Genomic DNA, 22,578 nt, shown 5'->3' on the forward strand with positions numbered 1-22,578 from the left:
TATAGCATGATCATTATCAAATCTTAACATGCATCCATTCATCATAAATGTAGATCATCTGTCACAAGGTTATCATTATTTCACAAGTAATTTGTTCATGTACATTCTCACCAAGAATTCATCATATACCAAATCCACCTCATATGAGTTCTGTGTGCATATCTGTACCATCGTAATATAGTCACATACTTTCTCATTCTCAACATAACCTTTGAAATACAATTCAAGCATATAAACAAATTAGATCACATCTCAATTCGGCCCAACAGCCTAACACTTAATCATCATTTATATTTATCATATATCCAACATCACAAGTATGTGCACTATCAACCACAATGGGTAATAAACAATTATTTCCACAATAATCATGAATTTACAATTATAGGCTTACGTACATTCCTCTTTACTCATAGTAATTTCATTCTCATCCTCATCTTTGATTTACCCGTTGAACACATTGGAATACTAAGGATGCTCGGGGATCTCATACTCTTAGTACCGTGTCAATGCCATATCCCGGATATGGTTTTACATGAAATATCATATCGACGCCATGTCCTTGACATGGTCTTATACGAAATCATATACCGATTCCATATCCTAGATATGGTCTTATACAGAATCTCGATAGTCCTAATATCATGACATTTGTATTCTACCCTTGACGTTAAATCGAGATTTCTCATTTCTCGAAACTTCGTCAATATCGTCATTAATCAATTTCATAAAAACAAATGTATACGGTTCATGCAATATCTAAATAGTAAATACATAACATAAGGTTGTATTATTTACACGTGAACTTACCTCGATACCAAAATGGCAAAAAGGGACCTAACCGTCAATTTCACGTTTTTCCCCGTTCTAGGCCCGAATCTCGTTTTCTTTGCTCTATAATATCACATTTAGCCTATTTATTAGTCACATTATTCAATATGATCCAAAAATCATATTATGAAAAAATTACGTTTTTGCCCCTAAAGTTTGACATATTTATAATTTTGCCCCTAGGGTCGTAAAATGAAATGTGTTTAATTTCTTTGCTACCCATGCATAGCTGAATCATTTTCATGCTTATATCAGTTCACACATTTCAAACTTTCACACATTTAACTCATAAATTTCACATTTCACAAACTAGTCCCTATTTCACATTTTCATCAAAAGTCCCTTAACAAAAATTGTTCAACACACAACAAGGTTTCATTTTCTTCCATTAAACTTCAAAAAAATCAAATATTCTCTCATGGAAAAACTCTATATTTCCAACCATATTGCAAATTAGTCCCTTATTTAGCTAGTTTAAGCTTCAAGGGTTCCAAAAACATAAAAATCAACAAAAACTAACACCAAAATGACTTACATGTAGAGGGTTTCTCTTTGTCAAAATTTCAAGCTCCCAAATGGCTATTCTTGTTTAAATTTTCGGTGCATGAAGGAAATGAAAAAGGTGACCATTTTTATTTTCTTTTATTTAATCTATCTTAAGTCATCAAACTACCAAACCCCACCTACCTTGACTTTTCATTTATTACACTCCATGTACATCCAGTCACACATATAATAGTCTAATTACTCAATAAGGACCTCAACTTTTATGTTCTATAGCTATTTAACACATTTAGCTAACAGAACACAACTTTAGCACTTTACGTAATTTAGTCGTTTTTCACAAATTGAGCATTCAAACGATAAAATTTCTTTACAAAATTTTTACACAATCATATTATCATGCTGTGACCTCAAAATAGTACTAAAATAAATTTTATGACCTCAGATTTGTGGTCTAGAAACCACTGTTCTGACTAGCCCTAAAATCGGGCTGTTACAATATTTCCCCAAATTTCCCTCACTCATGACTTTTAAAAGAAAATGCTTAGCAAATACATTCAAATAGTCATTTGAAAAACTAGTATTCAAGATTGAATACGTAAAATATGCGTTGCACTCTTTTTCCCTTAAACCGAGGTTTTGTCCCATTGGGTTTTCTTGGTAAGGTTTTTAATGAGGCAACATATTATACATATTATAGTTTGTGTACTCTTTTTCCTTCATTGGTTTTTTATTCCATATGATTTTTCCTAATAAGGTTTTAATAAGGCACATTATCTACCAATGGACATCCAAGGGGGAGTGTTATGAATATCTTATTAAATGGATGTCCATCATGATCAAGATAAAGTTTCAATGTACTTTAAATTATAATAGTTATTAGAATTAGATCTCTAGTTCTTTTATATTTATTATGCCTATAAATAGAGATTCTGGTGAAGCATTGTAATCATCCCTTTTGATCAATAAAGTACATTCTCTATGACTTTCACATTTTTTTTTGTTCTTTATTCTCTCCATCTCTCTTTATTTTGTAACATTAATAAAATATTTGTAATTATTAATAATTTGTTATCAACAAACAACTTATCTATTAGTTTTATATTTAAGATTTAATAGAAACATTATTAATAAAATAAATATTATCATATTCAAAATAAAATCATATTTATAGATTTAATTTTTATTATTTATAAAAAAAATTTATTCTAACCTGACTAATTATTATCAATTTTTTTAAAAATCATATTTACATATAAAAAGCATATTTATTCAATTAATATTTTGTATTTTTATTATTTTCAATTTATCTAATTGTATTCAATGATTTTATAGATTGATAATTTTATTAATTAATAATATTTTATGTTATTTTTTATGTGAAGTAAAGGATATGACCAAATTAATTAATTTCATATTAATAAGTATTACTTTTATTATTATCACATAATAATATCAATAATTTTTTTAATGTTATATATAGTTAACAATAAAAGATATCTTTGTCAGTTTAAATTTTTTTTTCTAAACTTGTGCTTTTATATATATTATAAATTATAGATAAAGAGATGAAATTTATAATTAAACAAATATGCAATTATTTTATATATCTAATATTATATAATATTATATATTTGAAGTTACAAATTGATATTATTATTTAAACTCTTAACTGAGTTGGTGCTACTCTCAACAGAGTCACCAATTCAATTAGGGAAATTACGAAAATGACATTCCGTAATTAAAATAAGTTATATTATTCGAGTGTACTTTAATATTTTTATTTTAAAAAATCTAATAAAAATATAGTAAAATTTAAACCTAAACCAATTATATTAGTAAAATTTTTAATTTACCACTTAGCTAAAAATTTATTTAGATATTTTTATACATTTTTTATTTTATTATGCACACTTTATTACTTCTATCATATATTATTTTCGAATACATTTCTATCCTCTAAATATGTAGTTTCTACACGTGTGATAGAATTTTTAATATAATAGTATATATTTAAAACTAAAAAAAATTATATTTGTTTATAATTTGAATATTTTATATGCTTTTAAATATATAACTTAGATTTCATAAACAATTTCTAAAACTATTTAAAATTTATATTTTATGTATTTATTTAAATATCATTTAAATTATTATTTTTTAATTCTAACATGTATAAACGGAACATTTTAACTACACTTTATTAAAATTAAGAAATCACTATTTTCACAACCTTTACCACTGTAACACTCCACTAGCAGAATAAATTGATGCCATTTATTTTTAAAGTATAATAAAATATTAATTAAAAAAGACATTTAACATCATCTTAAATCTGCTTATAGAGCTTTTTTTAGTCCATTGAAAGTGAACAGAATAATTAACCTATTTATTGATCCCAAATAATAATAATAATAATAAACTAGATTGTTAAAGAAAACTGGATTTCTGCATCAAGTAAAGGGACAGGAAAGATCTTTGGTTGGTTGAAAAGAGCCAAAGAGGTATTAAAGTAACAGCAACCTACACAAATCTGTCAACATCTTTACGTACAGTCAAAATATTAATAAACACAATGATTTCGTAGATCTCCATTAAGCATAGTCAAAGCATGCCTCATTTGTTAATTGACATTACCATAGATTTTTTTCTCTGACAGAATTGCTGGGAAATGGCAAGGGACAACTAAAACCTCTACTCGCACTTGATAGACCTGTATATGTGACGCACAAAGAATAGCGAGGCACGGAAACCCACTGTCCCCAGCATGAGGAAGAATCCGTAGCAGATGCACGCCATGTAACCAAAGAAGAACGAGGTTTGCATAAAACCAGACATATCTGATCGTGCATAGTAATAATACAAGCAGTAGGCATAGATAAAGAGACCAGTTGATCCACCACAGAGGAAAGACCTGTTACAAATTAAGAGCAGGGTATCATTAAATCAAGCAGATAAAAATAGACAGCTTCCACTAAATTTTCAACTAAAACAGAAAACTTTGTAATCCAACAGGTCAAACAAACGAAAAGAACCGATCAACCAAAACCATGATACAACTAGGCTGATGAACAATTCATGCTAACTTTAGTTACTGATAATTGAAAAACAAGGTAAAATACTCTTTAAATCTAGCAGAAATACATACTATCTACCTGCAGATAAACCAGTGCCATAAAAAACTATAACAGAATTCAGGCTCTGCTAGGTATTAAGGACACAAGTGAGGATGGAAGATTCATTAATCTAAAGGTTGAGCTACAAAGTAGGAAAGTAATTATGAACTTAACCATTTGGTTAACAAATTTTCCGTAACAAAGCATAAAGGGACTTGGTGCTTTGCTTCTCTTCAACTTTTTATCCATGCTAAATGAAAGAAGCTGAGAAAGTCTCAGGAAATTGCTAATTGGCGTGCAAACTACTTGTCATGAATCACAAACAGGGGGAGCAGTAGAAGAGAGATAAGATATAATATGAAATTGCACTTTTTATAATATTTCAAAATAGCAAAGCAAAAAGCATCGGAGAGATGAATACAAAAATAAAGTTTATGTACCTCCACCACCATTCATGATCTTCAGCAGCAAGTTGGAAATATGTCAAAGCCACAGTTATAAAAGCTGTGACAATCAGAAGGATTATGAATACAATAAACAAGATGCTGTATATAGTATAGATCCTGTGGCCCCAGACACTGGCGAATATGTAGTAAAGTTCAATGTAAATAGCACTAAATGGAAGAAATCCAGCCATTGCCATCTGAGGAATGGCACTCCTGTACCAAGGCAATGGTGGAATTTCTCGAGGATACTTCGTGGTGCGGCAAGGAGCTTGGAACTCAGCCCTGCTATTTTTGCCAGCAATACCACCCAGAACAAGCAATGGAGATGTCACGAGTGTCCATATGAGGACTATTACTACAATAGTTCCAAAAGGCAGTGCTGCAGTTGCACTGTATGCAATGGCAACTGTGTTAAGGAAGCAGAATGTAAGAAACAAGGGCCCACAGAAAAGGCAGCCAGTCAATAACAGATTCCTAACCTGTTTATCAGAGAAATCATGTAAATAAATTAGACCACTTAGAACCATAAATTTTAGAAACACCACATTAACATTTCATACTAAAAAACCATCTAGACATACCCAGTTTGTCCCTTCAAGCTGACAGTAGAAAGAAGTTGCTACGTAGCCTGCAATCCCTGACGTAAGGGCATATATTACCACCAGGGCAGTAAATAGAGCTCCTCTGTTGTATGGATAAAAGACACCAACCAGTGCAAGCATAAAAATGAAGACCGTTCTGATAGGCATACAAAGTTTCAAAGAAATTACAGAGGGACATCAACTATTGACATAGATTTAGGAATGCATTAAAAGTCACTTCACAATTCTGAAAGAAACAAAAATACAAAACACGTGGAATCCTTACAAAGTGAACAGCTGTGTTCCAGATCCGAGAGCAGCAGCAAAGAGAGATTTGTACTTTGGGAAACGGAATACGTCTCCATGAATATACTTCCATCCAGTCTCTTCTTGATCATCAGCTGCTTCTTCATCTTGACCGTACCTGTTATAACAAATCAAATATTTATAGCAACAAAATGAAAGAAATAAAAGTAAGAGAATTATATCCAAATAAGGAAAGATATAACAGATCTCACTTAATGAAATCATTCTTCAAGACCCGCATGAGAATTGTTGCAAGGAAACCAGTCAAAAGGAGAACCGTCACACAAGAGTTGATAATTGAAAACCAATGAATCTCTAAATGATGCGGCAAAGAAGAAGACATGGAATATCTCTCCATCCTCTTCTCAAAAGGAGTATCAGTTTCCTTCCATTTCACAGTGTACATAAACTCAGCATCAACTTCCTTATCCTCAGTCAAGTCCACGAGCAAATGTGGATCCATCCTTGCGCTGATCTCAATAACACGATCCTTGTTATAAAGTACATCAAACTGGATATGCTTGTAAAGGTAATACTTGTACTCACTGGGATCAGCTTTTCCTTCCTTATCAACTTTGCCAATAAAACCCCAGATAGGCAAATCATCATAGTACATTTGGAAATAATAATCTTTTTCGACCGCCTTTCGGAAAAAGACAACCTCATCCTTTGAAAGTTTCTTCTTACAAACAACGGAAGAATCTTTTTCCTCTTTAAAATTCAGTTTATAAGGAGCACTGACGAGTCGATCTCCATTCAATACCTCACCTAATGCTTCTTTCTTCTCCTTTACATGATCTAAATTCCATTCCAAAAACCAACACCATTTATTAAATCTAAATTGAATTGCTTAAGATCTAATTTAAAAATAAAAACAAGAGAAAAAAAAGAACCTGGAGAACAGAAGGGCAGATCAAAGTAGCGATAGGTTTCACTGGAAACAAACAAACAAATAAATAATTTGAAGAATAAACCCCCAATCCAAAAAAATAAAAAGTTGTAAATATAATGAGATTGGAACTTGAATGTTCCAAAGGTGGGTATGGAATGAAGGCATTGAATTGTAAAGACGAGCAACAATCAGATCTAGTAATGAAGGAAGGAAATAAAAGGGTTACCACCTGGGGTTGTGGAAAGGGCCGACCTTGTTGGCGTAGAGAGGGACAGGGTCACCTTCTTTGTAACGGTGGTCGGAGGCGTCGGATCTAACATGGGAAACACAAGAGAGGATAAAAACTCCGAGGATTACAAAGGCCGGAGAGTTGCCAAAGTTTCTCATTTGGGTAGGATAATAATGAGAGAAAAAGGAAGATGTGTGAAAGGATTTGTGAAATTCTGCAATGCAATATATATATATGATGAGAAAAAAAGAGAGAGAGAAACAAAAACTGGGTATATCACATCACATATCATATACGGAGATATATAGCATTTTCTTTTTTTCTTTGTAAATAATATTAGATTATTTATTATAATAAAAAAAAGTTGTTAATAATTTGAATTGAATCTAGATAAGCAAAATTAGATAATATTTACAGTAGAAAAAATTAGATGATATTAAAATGGTTAAAGTGTAATGTTAGTGTCTATACTTTTACTTAAAAAGTTAAAAATTCAATCCTTTTCACTTTTTCAATTTATAAATTCTAGTTTAGTCATTATCTTCATTAGAAATTTCAGTTAAAATTTATCGATACAACATGTTTATTTTCCATCAATTATATGTCGCATTACATTAAGAAAACTTAATTAATATGCCAAATTAACAACTTTTAACCAAAAATACTTATAATTTTAATGATGAAACTGAAATTTTTAAATTAAAAAAGTGGGACTTAATTTGTAACTTTTAAAGTATAGTAATTAAATTTCAAATTTTATCACAATACAAAAACAATTAACATAATTTAACCTATTAAAATCCGTGTAAAGCCCATCACCTAAGGCAGTTTTGCCTCTTTGGTTTGGAGAAACAGTACGTAGTGGTGGAGTCAACCACCTGACTGTATAAAATAATGGCTATGTAATGATTTTTTTTTTTTACAAGAAAAGACGAGACTACAAACAGTTATACAATAACCATTCTTAGCATACTAACACCATGGAGGTCGTCACAAACAAGGAGTACTTCATATGGAGGCTGCTATTGAATTTAACAGTTACTGTTTAGTCTAAACTAAATTTTCAAAATTTGAAATAGGAACTAAAATCAACTAAATTAAAGCACAATGACTATATATGCATAGTCCAAGGACTAACAACAAAATTTAACCATGGAACAAGTCGCTAAAAATGGGATGAATCAACTCACAATCTGATATGGCTTGGTTGTAAAGCTTCAACATATACTTTAATTTTTTTTCTTCTTTTCCCGTGGAAGTGAACTTGGTACTTGATGTGCCTGTTACAATCATCTATTCAAGCTTCATAAAACATCCCAACCTCCAGACACTGCGGCAGCGGCACCCCAAGAACAGGCAGTGCAGGCCTACAGTTTTTGTGCAACACTTCGTAGAAGGCAAGCATGAATCTGTCAAAGAAGCTGGTGCTCTTGCCTATGTGAAACCTTGCTTTTCCTCGAACATGAATTACACCTGCTGTTTTTGCCTCGCTCAGTTCTGAAATCTCCTCTTGAACTGGCATATGATCAGACGGTAAACTGGAGCAGTTTTCTATATGCTCTTGCAAGCTATCCAAAACTTGACTAACAAAGTTGTCTCCTTCAAGGTTTAGGGAATCAGCATAACCATATTGAATCACACATGCATAAACTCCTCTAAGGCCCAACTTTTTCACCACAATCCTCTCATGTGGAGAAACTTTAGGAACCAGTAGATATCTAAGTGTTGTAAAAATAGTAACCTTGTGAAGCGATCTCATGTTTTTAGTATAATGTCCTAGGATGGGAGTCAATCCGTTTTGTATTTTAGTGTAAAAGAAGCACAATCCGGGAACCCTTTGCACACTCGGGTCAGATAACAGCATTCCAAGTCTTCCCAAGTCAATCTTGTGAGTTAGTTCATACTGTATCTTCCTCTGTCTCCCGTAGTACCAACCGAACATAATGAAGGCAAGTATAAAAGATATGGCAAATGGAATCCATCCACCTTCAGGAATTTTGGTCAGAACTGCACTAACGTATACACCTTCCATCATAAAAAAGATGATGAAGTACAATGCAACTAACAATGACGGTGTTCTCCATATAATGATCATGACCAGTGTCAACAATATAGTTGTTATGAGCATGACGAGACTAACAACAACACCTGAAAGCAAGATTTTATAAATTAGCAGGACTGTAAGAAAACATTTAATAGTTTGCTTAACCAGAAAAAAATAAAATGAAAAGATGCATTCATAATAGAACAAGAATAAGCGAGACCGGTTTTCTTCCATTTTTCAGTTTTTATGTGGTTTTGATGCTTCTTAGGTTAAAAGCTAATAATATCAAGATGATGTTAGAAACACCATTTCTGGAGAAAATAACAACAATGCTTCCATTTAATTAGTCATTACCCTCTAATTTTCAACATTATATGGTACTGCTGAGATGAGATGCTATAAGGTACCAGAAAACATCATGAGATTTGTTAAAATATTAAGCAATAATAATAGACGCTGAGTGCAAAATGCTGAATTTTACCATACCAAAAGCATTGCCGATATCTTGTCCATCTCCGAATATAAGTATAACTGCAATACAGAAAACCATAAGGATGTAATTGACTTCTGGGGAGTATACTTCTCCCTCTTTGTTGGAAGACGTGTGCACTACTTTGACCCTAGGAAAGTAATCCAGTACAACAGATTGCTTGATGACAGAGAAGGTAGCTGATATAAGTGATTGGCTTGCCACAACTGCAGCCAACGTGGCTATGATAAAGATTGGCCAGTAAATTGTTTTTGGTATGAACTTGTAAAATCCATCCATATGATCATTTGGATTCTTGATCAAATACGCTGTTTGTCCCGCATACGTTAAAATTAATGACGGGTAGATTGTAAATAAGAAAGCTATCTGTGGGAAAGGAGTGAGAAAGCCAGTTCAGATGCAGAAAAGGAAGCCTAAGAGGTGATACAAGTTATACACATAATTTACCTGAATGGAACTTCTGTTAAAATGACCCAGGTCAGCAAACAATGCTTCAGAACCTGTATGATATTTTAAAACAGATAAGGGTATTGAAATCAGTTTTAAGCTGTACAAAGAAAATTATCTTAAAAGATGCAAAAAATGTACGCACTTCAGGATCCAACAAACTTTCAGTCGAAGATTAAAGCTGTTGCTATTGCAACTGAAGAACTAATCTATGTAACTAAGGCAATGCATTTCCTACCATCAAACTTTAGTTTCTTCTCATGTATACATACACCTATTATCCTAAGCATCCCTGGGACACCTTCTGGACAACCAAAAGCCTTTACATGTTATTACAAGAAAGCCCAGCACATCAAATCAGCATTGATATCTAGTTGCTGTCTCCCTAGCTATATTTTCTCCTTATTGTCTTGTTGAATTTTCTTGAAAATATATATTAAAGGTTTATAAACGTAATATACCAATGTGCAGATAGTGGTTTGTGTTTGCGTTGCTCGAATATTGGTAAGTCTTGTTCAAGTTAACATATGTGGTAGAAACAATCCTGTAACTTATTTACCAATGATGATATAGAACTTAAGTATAAAAAAAAATTACCTGTGATACAGAGGATGGTACCGCCAAGCATCAACCAGCCTTCTTTTCCATTTCTCCAAAAGAAATGGAAAATGTAGTATGGTGATAAAGCCTTGAATATGCTGGGGTAGTGATGTATAATGCTATAAATTCCAACAAGTGGAGTGCTCAAGGTCCATGCACCCATGATAGGGGAAAACAAAAAACTCACTCGAGAAGTTCCAAATTTCTGCAGCAGGAACAGAATAAAAAGAACCACTGCAGAAAGAGCTTCTACTAAAGCTGCAATTCACAGATCAGCAACTTGTAAAGCTAAAGGAGGATGATTGCTCACATATAAATTAATAAGAAAATCATAAAACTATCTAGTCATGAGTAAACGCACTAGCACAGGAAGAATTTATTTGAAAACAGAAGACATTAACACTCCTGAGTTTGAAAGCTTCATATACTTACATTTGGAGATAGAAGGGAATGGTGCTCTTAGTCCATCCATTGCAGACAACACTGTCAAAATATTTGCACGTCATGTATGACAGACTCGAATACTGATGAAGAAAACAGGAATAAAGAAATAATTCTGGAAACAAACCTGAGATTGCAGGAGTAAGAATACCATCACCGATTAGCATACATGTACCTAACATAGCAATGAAAAGCGACGCCCTTCTGGCAACCATACTTGTTTCAAAAACTTTGCCAAGTCTGCTTTTCTGTCTGTTGTCCTCATTAAGTACACAACGTGATTGACTGGAGTTTACGTCTGAACTTTTTGAAGAAAGGATTCCAATATTCATATTTCTACAGAGTAAGGAATACAAGGCAAATGTTCCACCTGCATCCAATCAGATTTTTGGCCAAGTGAAAAATATTCATGTCCCTCTTCCATCAATGCAAATTGAGTAATATCTTACGAAAATTATGATTCAATAAGCATAAGCACTTAACACCCCCCCCCCAAAGCGAAATGAGAACATAGAATCATAAAACAATAACTCAATTAAAGCACTGACATTATCTTGCTTAAAAGAGAAAAAGCATCTTGGAAAGGGAATCATACAGAAATAAACCGTGGAGGCTAACTCACTATCACAGAGATTCTAAAAGTTAACTACACAACAGTGGTACATACCTTCACCCTGATCATCAGCCTTAAGAGCTATACAGGCATACTTGACAACCCCAATGAGAGTAAGAGTCCAAAACATGATGCTATAGATTCCCAAGTAGTCCTCTTCCGTTGGAGAATTTAAATGCATTGATGGATATACATATAATGGGGATGTCACAAGCCCTCCAAATACAACTCCTAGTGTCTTATATGCAAGTAACAGATTGCTCCATCTACCAGTCTCCGGATTTCAAAAGAATCAAGTCAATATATATAAATCCGGTTCCAAATCGACTAGATTTCAAAACCCAAAGATCAAAACTATATTACAAAAGAATTCAAAATAGAACTGTCTGAATTTGTAAATGAAAGACACTCACAAGAAATCAGGTTGAAACATCTAAAACAAAAGGAAGCAAAACAATATATAGTCTACAAAAAGCAAAACCGATAGAGAAAGATAGAACAAAGTGAAATGAAAGCATAAGTATAAACCCAGAATCTCAAAAGTTGGAAACAAGTGAAATCCCTCATGAAAGAACATAGCATAAACGTGTAACAGACATGAGCAGTGGTAAGAAAAACTACCTTGTTGTCGGAGGATTGAAGCATTACCGAATCGGTGGTATTGTGGAGAGGGAAGTGAAGACAGTCCAAGTGATGACTAGTGTCAGAAGCGGAATCAATGAGAAGCTCAGGTAGAGCGACAGCCGCCCCTGACTGTAAATCCATACCGATGTACAACCTGTTTTGTTGTATTAAGACCAGAAACTGTAAGTACAGTCAATATTTAGAAAACACAGGGCCACGGCAAGGGCTCATTGGCGGGTGAGGTGTATATGGACAGGTATACGAATGTCGTGATCAGGGTTCGTGGAGTTACCTCCTTTACACTTCTTGTTCACAGGGGAGAGTTGCGTGGCGGTAACATTGTCCATAAGTTGTCGCGTTTATAGGGATTGCCAATGTTGTGATTTTTGTTTTTACATAATTTATTATAAATTTTAATATTTATAATTATAAAAATTATTTTTTTCTAATTAATTTAATATTAACATTAAAACAAATTAAGTTTTAAAATTTTAGATTATTTAAAAAATTCTCAAAAACTATATAGATAAATATAAATATATAAGGTTTAAAGTCCAGTTTTATAAAATAATAATAGAAATGGGCTAATTTTGTTCAAATTTATGGAAATGGGTTAATTATACAAAAACGTGTCCAGCTAGTGCCTTTTTTAGGGGAAAAATCAGTAAAGTGCGTCCAGATCAGCGTTTTTTTTTCTGTAACCAATATAGTGCGTCTAGCTCAGCACTTTTTCCCCCTGACCAGTAAAATGCATCTAGGTCAACGCGTTAGGGAAAACGCGTCCAAGTTAGCGCGTTTTTCCCTTTTTTTAGGGTTTTAATTATTTAATTAGGGTTTATAGTTTATCATATTAGGGTTTAGCATTTTAATTAGGGTTTAAGGTTTAATAAATTAGTGTTTATGGTTTCAATTAGGGTTTAGTGTTTATTAATTAAGGTTTTGGGAAAAAATGATTTTATTATTAGGGTTATTGGTCTGTTTTAGGGTTTTGGGTTTTATTGTTAAGGTTTTTAGTGTTCAAGGGTTCTGAAAAAATAATTTTGACTAGATGGGTTTTGAAAAAATAATTTTGACGAGATGAGTTCTGAGAAAATATCTCGGGAATCTTAGGATATCTGAAACATTTCTACAAAACACTCCAATCAGAAATGCACTGTCAGCAAAAGCATTGAAAGTACTTCAAACTAGACGCCCTTTTCAATATTGTTGCTGATAGTGCGTCCTACTTGGAGCATTTTTTCTCTACAAATTTCAACTCTCACTATCCAGGGCATTTTTATATAATCGAGTGGGATGTTATTCCTTGGGCTATAAATGACTCATATTTCAGCCTCTGGTGGCATAAGTTGGAGCAATAGAATTTGAAGAAGTTCAGAAGATTAGAAGTTTGTACGAAAGGTATAAGTTGGAGCAACAATACTGTTTGTAAAAAAAAGTAAGCATAAGCATTAATTTTTTGTGTTAATATTTATTTGAAGCATTATATTTTTTGCATAATGTTTTTGTTTCGAACTTCTCTCAACAAATAATTTGGTCAAAAATGAGTGGACAAATTAGTGTTATTATTTATTATGACGGTGAAGTCTGGGACACAGAGAATAGCATGATTTTTTTATCGAATAACACAAAGCGACTGGATTTTAACCAGAACATAGAGTTGCCAGAACTTCGAAAAAGAATTAGGCGAAAATTGTTGGATATACGGTAATGAGAGTATCGTCTGTTAAGTATCGATTTTGTGCTTCGATCAATCCTTTGAAATATGAGGCATTCGATATCAAAAGTGCTCGGGCTTGGAGGCGATGGTGTAGACACACAACGACAGTGGATCATTGTTTCTTGAGTTATATGTAGAATTTTCAATGCCAGATGAAGGACTTGCGACTTCAACATCTCTTCCTGTTCGAGAGGCGAGAATGCTTTAAAATGTCGATAGTCCAACCACTTTGTTAGAAAGTTCCCATTATGATATCTCAGAATCATCAATGGGAAAACATTCATCCGTCTCGACCTTAAATTTTAATCGTGGGAAATAGAACACCGAAGTATCGGGTTTTGGTGGTAGAACAGAATATACGACCCCTGCATGACACTCAGTTAGTGGATGGGACATGAACCTTAGTGGGTCGATGTTGAATGCAGGGAATACTTACTAGGGAATGGCAACAACTTTCAGTGGTTGACAATAGACATATGATTTTGGACGTTTTGACACGTACACGAGAAGGGATTATGTACTCCCTGTGACATCCACCGGTGAGAGGACCTCCAACATGGCAGATGTTCGTGAGTCAAAAAATGAATATGGTAATGGATTTTATGTGGATCCACCTCGAGAACCCAGTGTCGACGGTTCAGAAGTTGTTTTATTTTCTGAACCAGAACCTATTCCAACTGAACAGGAAGACGGTAAAAGGGGTGAAGATGAATAAGAAAATCTACGATTCACAACATACTCACTTCCAGCCCACATGCATAATGTCGATCTGTCGATAGATGATGAGTTAGAGTTTGCAGAACTACCACACATAAGGCCTGGCCATGCAAATCCTTCGTTGGATTCGGGTGATTTGGAAGTGGGTAAGGAATTTTCCAATAAATATGGTTTTCTCGCTGAATTGAAGTGATACGACATCAAGAATGGGGTTAACTTCTACGTGGTTAAATCCAAATCTAAAAGGTTTGAAGCCAAGTGTGCAATACGAGACAGTAGATACACATGGAAAATCATGGCTTCTGTTAAGAAGGGGACGAGATTATGGACGATAAAAAAGTTCACTGGTCCGTATAGGTGTGTTGCATCTAGTAAAGTGTCACGGGGTTTTAGGGTTTTATTAATTAGGGTTTTACATACTCGTGTGTTGCAAATGTTTCACAGGATCATCTGAAGTTGGATTCAGATATGATTGCAGGTATAATATTACCAATGGTGAAAGCAGATTCGAAGACTACTGTATCAGTTTTAATTGCAAATACTCATAGCCAATTCAACTACACGCCTTCATATCGCAAAGCGTGGATAACAAAATAGAAGGCCTTGGGGAATATGCACATTGGGTGGGACGCGTCATACAATGAGGTATGGCAATGGTGTCAGGTGCGATCCTCGCATTCTCGGTTCCTATTGTGCATCCTCCGGTTTATAAATAGGTGGTTGGGAAGATGACCCACATTGATAGAACAAAGAGTCCCGAGGTGTTTGTGTCACCAACTGTAACGACCCAATAGTTACGGGTGTCGAAAAGTACATTTTTAGGACTCCATTTTCGTAAATCAGACTCGTAAATATTTATTGGAAATATTTACAAAGTTAGTTGTGTAGTTAATTAGGTTTTGGTTAAGTGAATTTGCATGAATTAAGAGTAATTAGGTAAAAGAACTAAAGTGCATAAAGTGTGAAAGTTAAATTATAGATTAAAGAAAAATTAAAGGGATTAAAGAAGCAATTATGTTATTGTCTTAAAATGAGGTGGCATAAGGTATATATTATTATAAAATTTTAAAGTTCAAATATATATTATAATATTATAATATTAAATCTTAATTATTAAGTATATATATTATATTATAATAATAATATAAGTAATAAAAAGAAAGATAGAAACGAAACAGAAAGAAGAAAGAAAGAAAAAGAAAAAAGGAAAGAAAGAAAAAGAAAAAAGGAAAGAAAGAAAGGAGAAAGACAGGGCTAGGGGTTTCAAAGTTTCCAAATTCAATTGGTTAATCAATTTAGTCCATTTTTCTTGTAATTTTTATGTTATTGGAATCCCGATGTTAAATACTACCTGACCCATGTCAAAATTTTAGAAATTATTGAGTTTCTAAGTGTTGTCTATGTTGAATAATTTTAGAATTAGGGATTAAATTGATAGATTTTTAAGCTAGAAATGAAAAAGGATTAAATTGTAGAATAAATTGTAAATTTTGAGTAATAGGGACTGAATTGTAAAAATTAAAAATTTAGGGATTTAAGTGAAAATAGAGAGTTAAATTTAGTCTAAAGTGGAATTTGCATGAAAATAAAGATTTAAATATGAAAAATAAAAGTTAGTATCAGTTTAGGGGCTAATTGGAATTTAGCACATTGAGTAAAAATTGAAATATTCAATATAAAATTTAATTGTGTTGTATTGATGAATTTTAATTATTTTAATTCCATAGCTAAAGTTATACTGGAATCCTCGACTAAAAAGGGAAAAGATAAAGTCGACGAGGAATAACTCAGAATTTTCGGTTTGTATTTCTATAATTCGAACTTAGTTATTAATTGTTGTATTTTTTATTTAATGCATATGGTAAGTGTTGAGGTGAGTATATGACACTTTGTAATTGAATTGAATTTAAGTTGATTGAATGGAATGAATTGGTATATATATTGAATATATTGATTATTTGAATTGAAATGAATATTGGTTGTATTTGAAAAGTGAATTGGAACCCTATTAATTGTATCGGGCTGAGTTGGATATAGATAGCATGCCATAGGATTGGAAAGTTCAGGGATTTCTTCGACTTTGAGTTGATGAGACATTGGGTGTCAATTTATTACTTCGGATTTATTCGATGAGACATTGGGTGCCAGTTTACTTCGATTTAGCCGATAAGACATTAGGTGTCAAATTATTACTTCAAATTATCCAATGAGGCACTGGGTGCCAAACTGGTGTGTTTTGGTTGGATCTGTGTGTCCATCTGAGTCTGAGTCGTGTTAATAGTGGTAAATGAATAATAAAGTTTTATAATTGATATTGAAATGGCATGGTTTGAGAAATGGAAGTGAAATAGTGAATTAAAAATAGAATGTGAAATATGTTGCAAATATATGGAATATATGAGTTATATACTCATAAAATGAATATGGAATGGATAATGCAATTGAATAATGAAATGTGAAATAAATTGTGAAAAGCTATTTATATAGCAAGTATGAGAATTGAGATATTTGTGAAACAAATGAAATATGATATGGTTGTTGTAATGTTTAAATATTAATATGTGTTTATATTTTAATTGTATATTTGTAATTTCTTATCTTTAAATATTTGGATTATAGAAATACCATTGAGTTTTACTCAGCGTACAGTTCTGTTTTCCTTGCACAGGTTAGGTACTTAATTTTGATCACTGATTCAACATCTGACAACGATCCCGAACTCAAACGTGGGTATGTTTATGCTTTTGAAATGTGTCAACATGTACCTAGGGTGTCTAAATAATAATTATTTTATGGGTTGATTGTAAATGAGATTATAAGTTTAATATTGGTTGACATATATCTATAAGTATGTGTTTGTATTTGAAGCATTATTATGGTATGTTAAATTGATGTTTAAGTGTTCATGATTTAGGCGAAAATGGATTGAAATTGGTATGTTTATAATTTGGATTAAATTGATAATTTGATGATTTGTTTTGATGATATAATTGTGGTACCAATGAGGGCACATTGGTTAGGCACTTAGGATAATTGTTTTGACATGTTTTGAATGTGTTTGATTGTGATTTGAAATAGTTAAACGAATGATTTTTGAATTGCTTAATGTCCAAGCTTGTAGGGATTGGTAAACTTGTTGTTTAAGGTACATTTTGAATCCACACGACCAGACACACCGGTGTGTAATTGGGCCGAGTGAGACATACGACTAGCACAAGGGCGTGCGAGGCCATTTCGAAAGGGCACATGGTCTGGCACACGGGCGTGTGGCTTGGCTGTGCGACCCAAATCAGAGATTTATACGGGTATAAACACATGCTGAGTGTAACACCCCTATCCCGTAACCGTCGCCGGAATAGGTAAGGGGCATTACCGGACTTGTAACTCATGTCAGAACAGTAAAATTTTGAACTTTTTCTTGAAATAAAGATCATTCATTTAAATAAGTACTAAGCACAGCCAGGGATAAAATTTAAACTTCTCTAAGTAAACATTCAAAAGATGCCATTTTCGCATGGCTTATATACATTAACCAAAAATATTCTTCCGCCACTAGTCTATTCTATACATGCCATAAAATAATTCTAAACATAACAGTAACAAGCAGTGGATAGTGATAGTGTGACTAGTTGCTGACGATCCTCGAGCCTGTAGCTTCGCAATGAGATCTATAAAACAGTGAAAACAAAGAAAACGGAGTAAGCATTACAATGCTTAGTAAGTTTTAAGTAGTGTCAACAGATAACAATCAAATTATAACATAGTTGTTCGTATTTTTATTTCACTCTTCCTTCGGGCATACCATCCCTTTACCGAATATGCACATCTCATCATATACAATAGGCAGATAAACTTTCACATAAAAGTGAGCTCATGTGACATAGATATATTGTATGATTTCACATAACCTCTCACACTGATCCGATGTCACATAATCATAGGAATAGTCTCATAGATTGCTCTCGTATGCATCACATAACTACCTTATGATTTAGTTCGAATCAAGCTCACATATAAACTTGGAGTACATACCTGTTTAACCTTTCGCATTGAGTAAATTTATAAGTAATTCTTATTACGAAGTCTTATAGCTTTAAACTCTCCTCGGATTATCGGCGGGACCTTTAGCTCAGATGAAATCTCCACACGAAGTCAGCGGGTCTTAACCCGGACATAGTCACCACATATAGTCATCGGGCCTTAAATCCCGGATTTACATCACAGAGTTTCATGCATATTTATTCACATGTTACAGCATTCACATCGACTATCATATTTGTAATTTATTTACCTCATCAAATATCTAATAAAACACACCTTCCGCCGTTTGTCATTTGGCCACAATATATATATACACATCTCATACATATCTCACATTAGCCATTTGGCTTTACCACATATCCATCTCATACACGTTTCGCATTAGCCATTCGGCTTTATCTCATATCTATCTCATACACATTTCGCATTAGCCATTCGGCCTTACCACATATATACATGTTCACATTCATCACATCGGCCCTTCGGCCTTATCTCATATATGCATGTTCACATTCATCGCATTGGCCATTCGGCCTTATCGCACATACGCATGTTCACATTCATCACATTGGCCATTCGGCCTTATCACACATACGCATATTCACATTCATCACATTAAAATCCTAAATCAAAATATAAATTTTCATGTATTCACATCACAATTATCCAAATATACTTCACATACCACATATACTTTCACGTATACACTTTGTCTTGGCTGAATCTACATCTATCATTTTCCAATGAATAATTCAATTTCATGCCATACTATCATTTCATATTCAAATACTTATGAACTTACAATTTCACAAATTTTAATATCAAAGATCCATCTATCACCCATATATCATTTTACAATATCACAATTTAGAATTCACGTATGGGTTTAATCAATAGCTTATGAGCAACTAATACAAGTTTTGTCAAGGTTTACAACATAATCTCAAATTCAGCACAAGCTATTTTTCCTGAGCAATAGTCACTGAATTATTTATAACTGGAGCTACAAAACTCCAAATCAATTGCCGTTAATTTTCTCTGTATATAGACTCATATATCTTCCATCCATAAAATTTTCAGAATTTTTGGTTTTGCCATTCAATACCAGATTTTTCTTAAAGTTTCCCCTGTTTCACTGTTTGACTAATCTGACCACTCTTCACAACGAATCAAATTTCTCATTTTACAGAATTCAAAATGTGTTGTATTTGATTTCATTTGAAACTAGACTCATTAAGGAGCCTAAGCATATAAATTTTATCTTATAACCATTTTTTTACAAATTATAATGATTTTCTAAAAACAGAACAGGGGATTTCGGAGTCATTCTGACACCGTCTCACACAACTTTAAATATCTCTTTATAGGAAATTTCTTTGCTCACACGGTCTCTTTTATAAGAAACTAGACTAATTAAGCTTTGATTAAATATTTTATTCAGCCTATAATTCCACACCAACAATTTATGGTGATTTTCTAAAATCACGTTACTGCTGCTGCCTAAGCAAATTATTACAATTTGCTCTTAAATTTCCAAGTCCAAACACTTATGAACTTACCATTTGAGTTTAAAACATATCACGGCCCCATCATATCTTATTAAATCAACTCATTATGTCCTATTATGATTGAATTTACTCAACGTTTAATCACTTAAAACTTACCTCGAAAGTGGTCGACGACTAGATATCCACGGCTATTCGTTTACTTTCTCTTTTCCCTTATCCGACTTTGATCCTCTAAGCTCTTGAGCTAAATCAAACAATTTACTTCCCAATCAAACACAATCACACGGCATCCATATACATTTTAGAACCATTCTTAACATATTTACTACTCATTTACAAACAAAATACTCATATCACATTTATAAAACTACCTTTCATAAACACTATGTATAAATATGCATTTCTTCACTATTTACTAAGTCAAGCCAAACCACATGATTTATTAATCGTTAATGTATATATATATACAGCATTAACAACTTCACTTAAGCTTAAGTATAAAATTTGGTCTTACCAAATTTTGCACATTTTACCAAAATAATAACTACCAATTTTACACATAAGTGCCGAATCAAATCATACCATAGTTACAATATCACTTGACTAATAAAATATCCAAAATATCAATCTATCATTTACCAAATTCATAATTTAAATCAAAACTAATTGCATCATTTATAATCGTACCTAAATGAACATCAAATAGTATACAAAACATATTCATACGTTAACATCTCAAACCTTACTTTAACAACCAATATGCAAGATATCACATATACATAACTTAGCTTATGAAAGCATATGTATTATATCATAAACACATCCTTTACCAATTACCTCACTTAAGCCAAATTTTATAATCAACCACAAAAAAATATACCACAAATCATACTTCCAAAATGAGCTACTTCCATGGCCGATTATATTTCATCATTAACATATCTCATTTTCGAATCATATAATCAATATCACATACACATCACCCAAACACAAATCATACCTATCATGTAACAAGCATAACAAAATAAACCAACCATGTCAAATATAACCATAATTTGATCAAACCTTGAAACCGAACTTAACAAAATAAACAAGCCATTGAATGATTAGAACTTGAACTAACCACCTTCTTTATACATAATTTTCCAAGAATTTCAAGGTACTTACCTCTTCCAAACCTCAAAATTCTAAGTTTAATCTATGGGATAAGTAGAGTTTGAACTAATCATCTCAAACATGCATAGATTTTCAAGAATCATTCAATACATTACTCATTCTAGCCATCTTCTAAGCCAAAAATCAAGGCAACCCAACTTTCTTCTCCCTCCCTTTAGGCTACGGCAATGGAGGACAAGGATCAACCAACTTTTGATTCAATTTTCTCTATGACCGAATGCACATACCTCAAATTTTTAGCTTGCTATCTTGCCGAAATCCTCAACACATATTTCTTCTTTCTTTCATTTTTTTTTCGGTCAAGAAGAACAAAGAGGATGAAGCCTTTTTTTTTGTTTTCATCATTTTCCCTTCCATTATTTTATTACCATGCTCCTTATTTTATCATTCCTCCCATGAAACACCAACATAACATGTTATGACATGTTTTGCCCATCACACTTTGTCCACCCTATTTGTCATGGCCGGCCACTACTAATTAGGGGGGAAAATTGACATGCAAGTCCTCCCTTTTGATTACATGCACTATTAGATCCTTATAGATTAGCCTATCACATTTCAAAAGTGTCACACAAGTCCTATGTACTACATTCACATGCAATTAACTAAATCGAAGCTTAAAATTTTCGCACATTCATATTCACATATTTTAGACAATAAATATCACATTCAAATAATTTGGTGACTCGGTTTAGCGGTCCCGAAACCGCTTTCCGACTAGGGTCACTTTAGGGGTGTCACACTGAGACACGGCCGTGTGAACCCTGCAGCTTTGAAATTTGTAATATTTTTTAAAAAAATTCTGAGTTTTCAAATTAGTCCCGATTTGTTTCTAACACATATTTTGGGTCTGAGGGCTCAAATAAGGGACATTGTGTATGAATTTAATTGGTTTCAGATCTGAATTTTATATGATAGGAAATGTTTGAAATTTATGTCTGTTTGATCGATAAACATCAATAATGCTCTGAAACCTTATTCCGGCAACAGATATGGGTTAGGGGTGTTACACCAACTGTGAGTGAAAGTAATTATGTTGAGCCCCATAAATTGATTAGATAACGAGTAGATTCTCTGTCAATGCCTCATGCATAGATAACATATACGTCACTGTAAGTGTCCATATCATCAGGAAATAAGATGGGCCCGGCGTGTACCATATCGGGGATGGATGATGAACAATCCAACCTAACATAGGAATAGAAGCAGGAATATGTAGTACAACATATTGTGCTTGTGTGAAAAAATAATGGTT

The 22,578-nt window shown here is 33.0% G+C and overlaps 2 protein-coding genes across 3 annotated transcripts; both read right to left on the bottom strand.

The window, feature by feature from the left end:
* Window positions 1-3,817: 3,817 nt before the first annotated feature.
* LOC107906317 (transmembrane 9 superfamily member 2) lies at window positions 3,818-7,153 on the bottom strand. Its single transcript, XM_016833318.2, has 7 exons — window positions 6,906-7,153; window positions 6,678-6,718; window positions 5,997-6,582; window positions 5,765-5,902; window positions 5,479-5,635; window positions 4,892-5,376; window positions 3,818-4,249 (listed from the first exon to the last, which is right to left on the bottom strand). The coding sequence occupies exons 1-7, from the start codon at window positions 7,061-7,063 to the stop codon at window positions 4,030-4,032; spliced, it is 1,785 nt and encodes a 594-aa protein (XP_016688807.2). The 5' UTR covers window positions 7,064-7,153; the 3' UTR covers window positions 3,818-4,029.
* A 701-nt stretch (window positions 7,154-7,854) lies between these two features.
* Window positions 7,855-12,510, bottom strand: LOC121228956 (probable potassium transporter 17). Of its 2 annotated transcripts, XM_041112002.1 has the most exons (9): window positions 12,457-12,510; window positions 12,162-12,318; window positions 11,595-11,814; window positions 11,055-11,297; window positions 10,919-10,969; window positions 10,484-10,744; window positions 9,887-9,939; window positions 9,436-9,805; window positions 7,855-9,053 (listed from the first exon to the last, which is right to left on the bottom strand). In XM_041112002.1, the coding sequence occupies exons 2-9, from the start codon at window positions 12,303-12,305 to the stop codon at window positions 8,203-8,205; spliced, it is 2,193 nt and encodes a 730-aa protein (XP_040967936.1). In that variant the 5' UTR covers window positions 12,306-12,318; window positions 12,457-12,510; the 3' UTR covers window positions 7,855-8,202. The 2 variants fall into 2 exon arrangements, with proteins under 2 accessions (XP_040967936.1, XP_040967938.1); XM_041112004.1 differs by lacking the exons at window positions 11,595-11,814; window positions 12,457-12,510 and having other exon boundaries at window positions 12,162-12,419.
* Between the last annotated feature and the right edge of the window lie 10,068 nt (window positions 12,511-22,578).

The sequence above is a fragment of the Gossypium hirsutum genome, chromosome A01 (assembly GCF_007990345.1).
Source record: "Gossypium hirsutum isolate 1008001.06 chromosome A01, Gossypium_hirsutum_v2.1, whole genome shotgun sequence".
Lineage (NCBI taxonomy): Eukaryota > Viridiplantae > Streptophyta > Magnoliopsida > Malvales > Malvaceae > Gossypium > Gossypium hirsutum.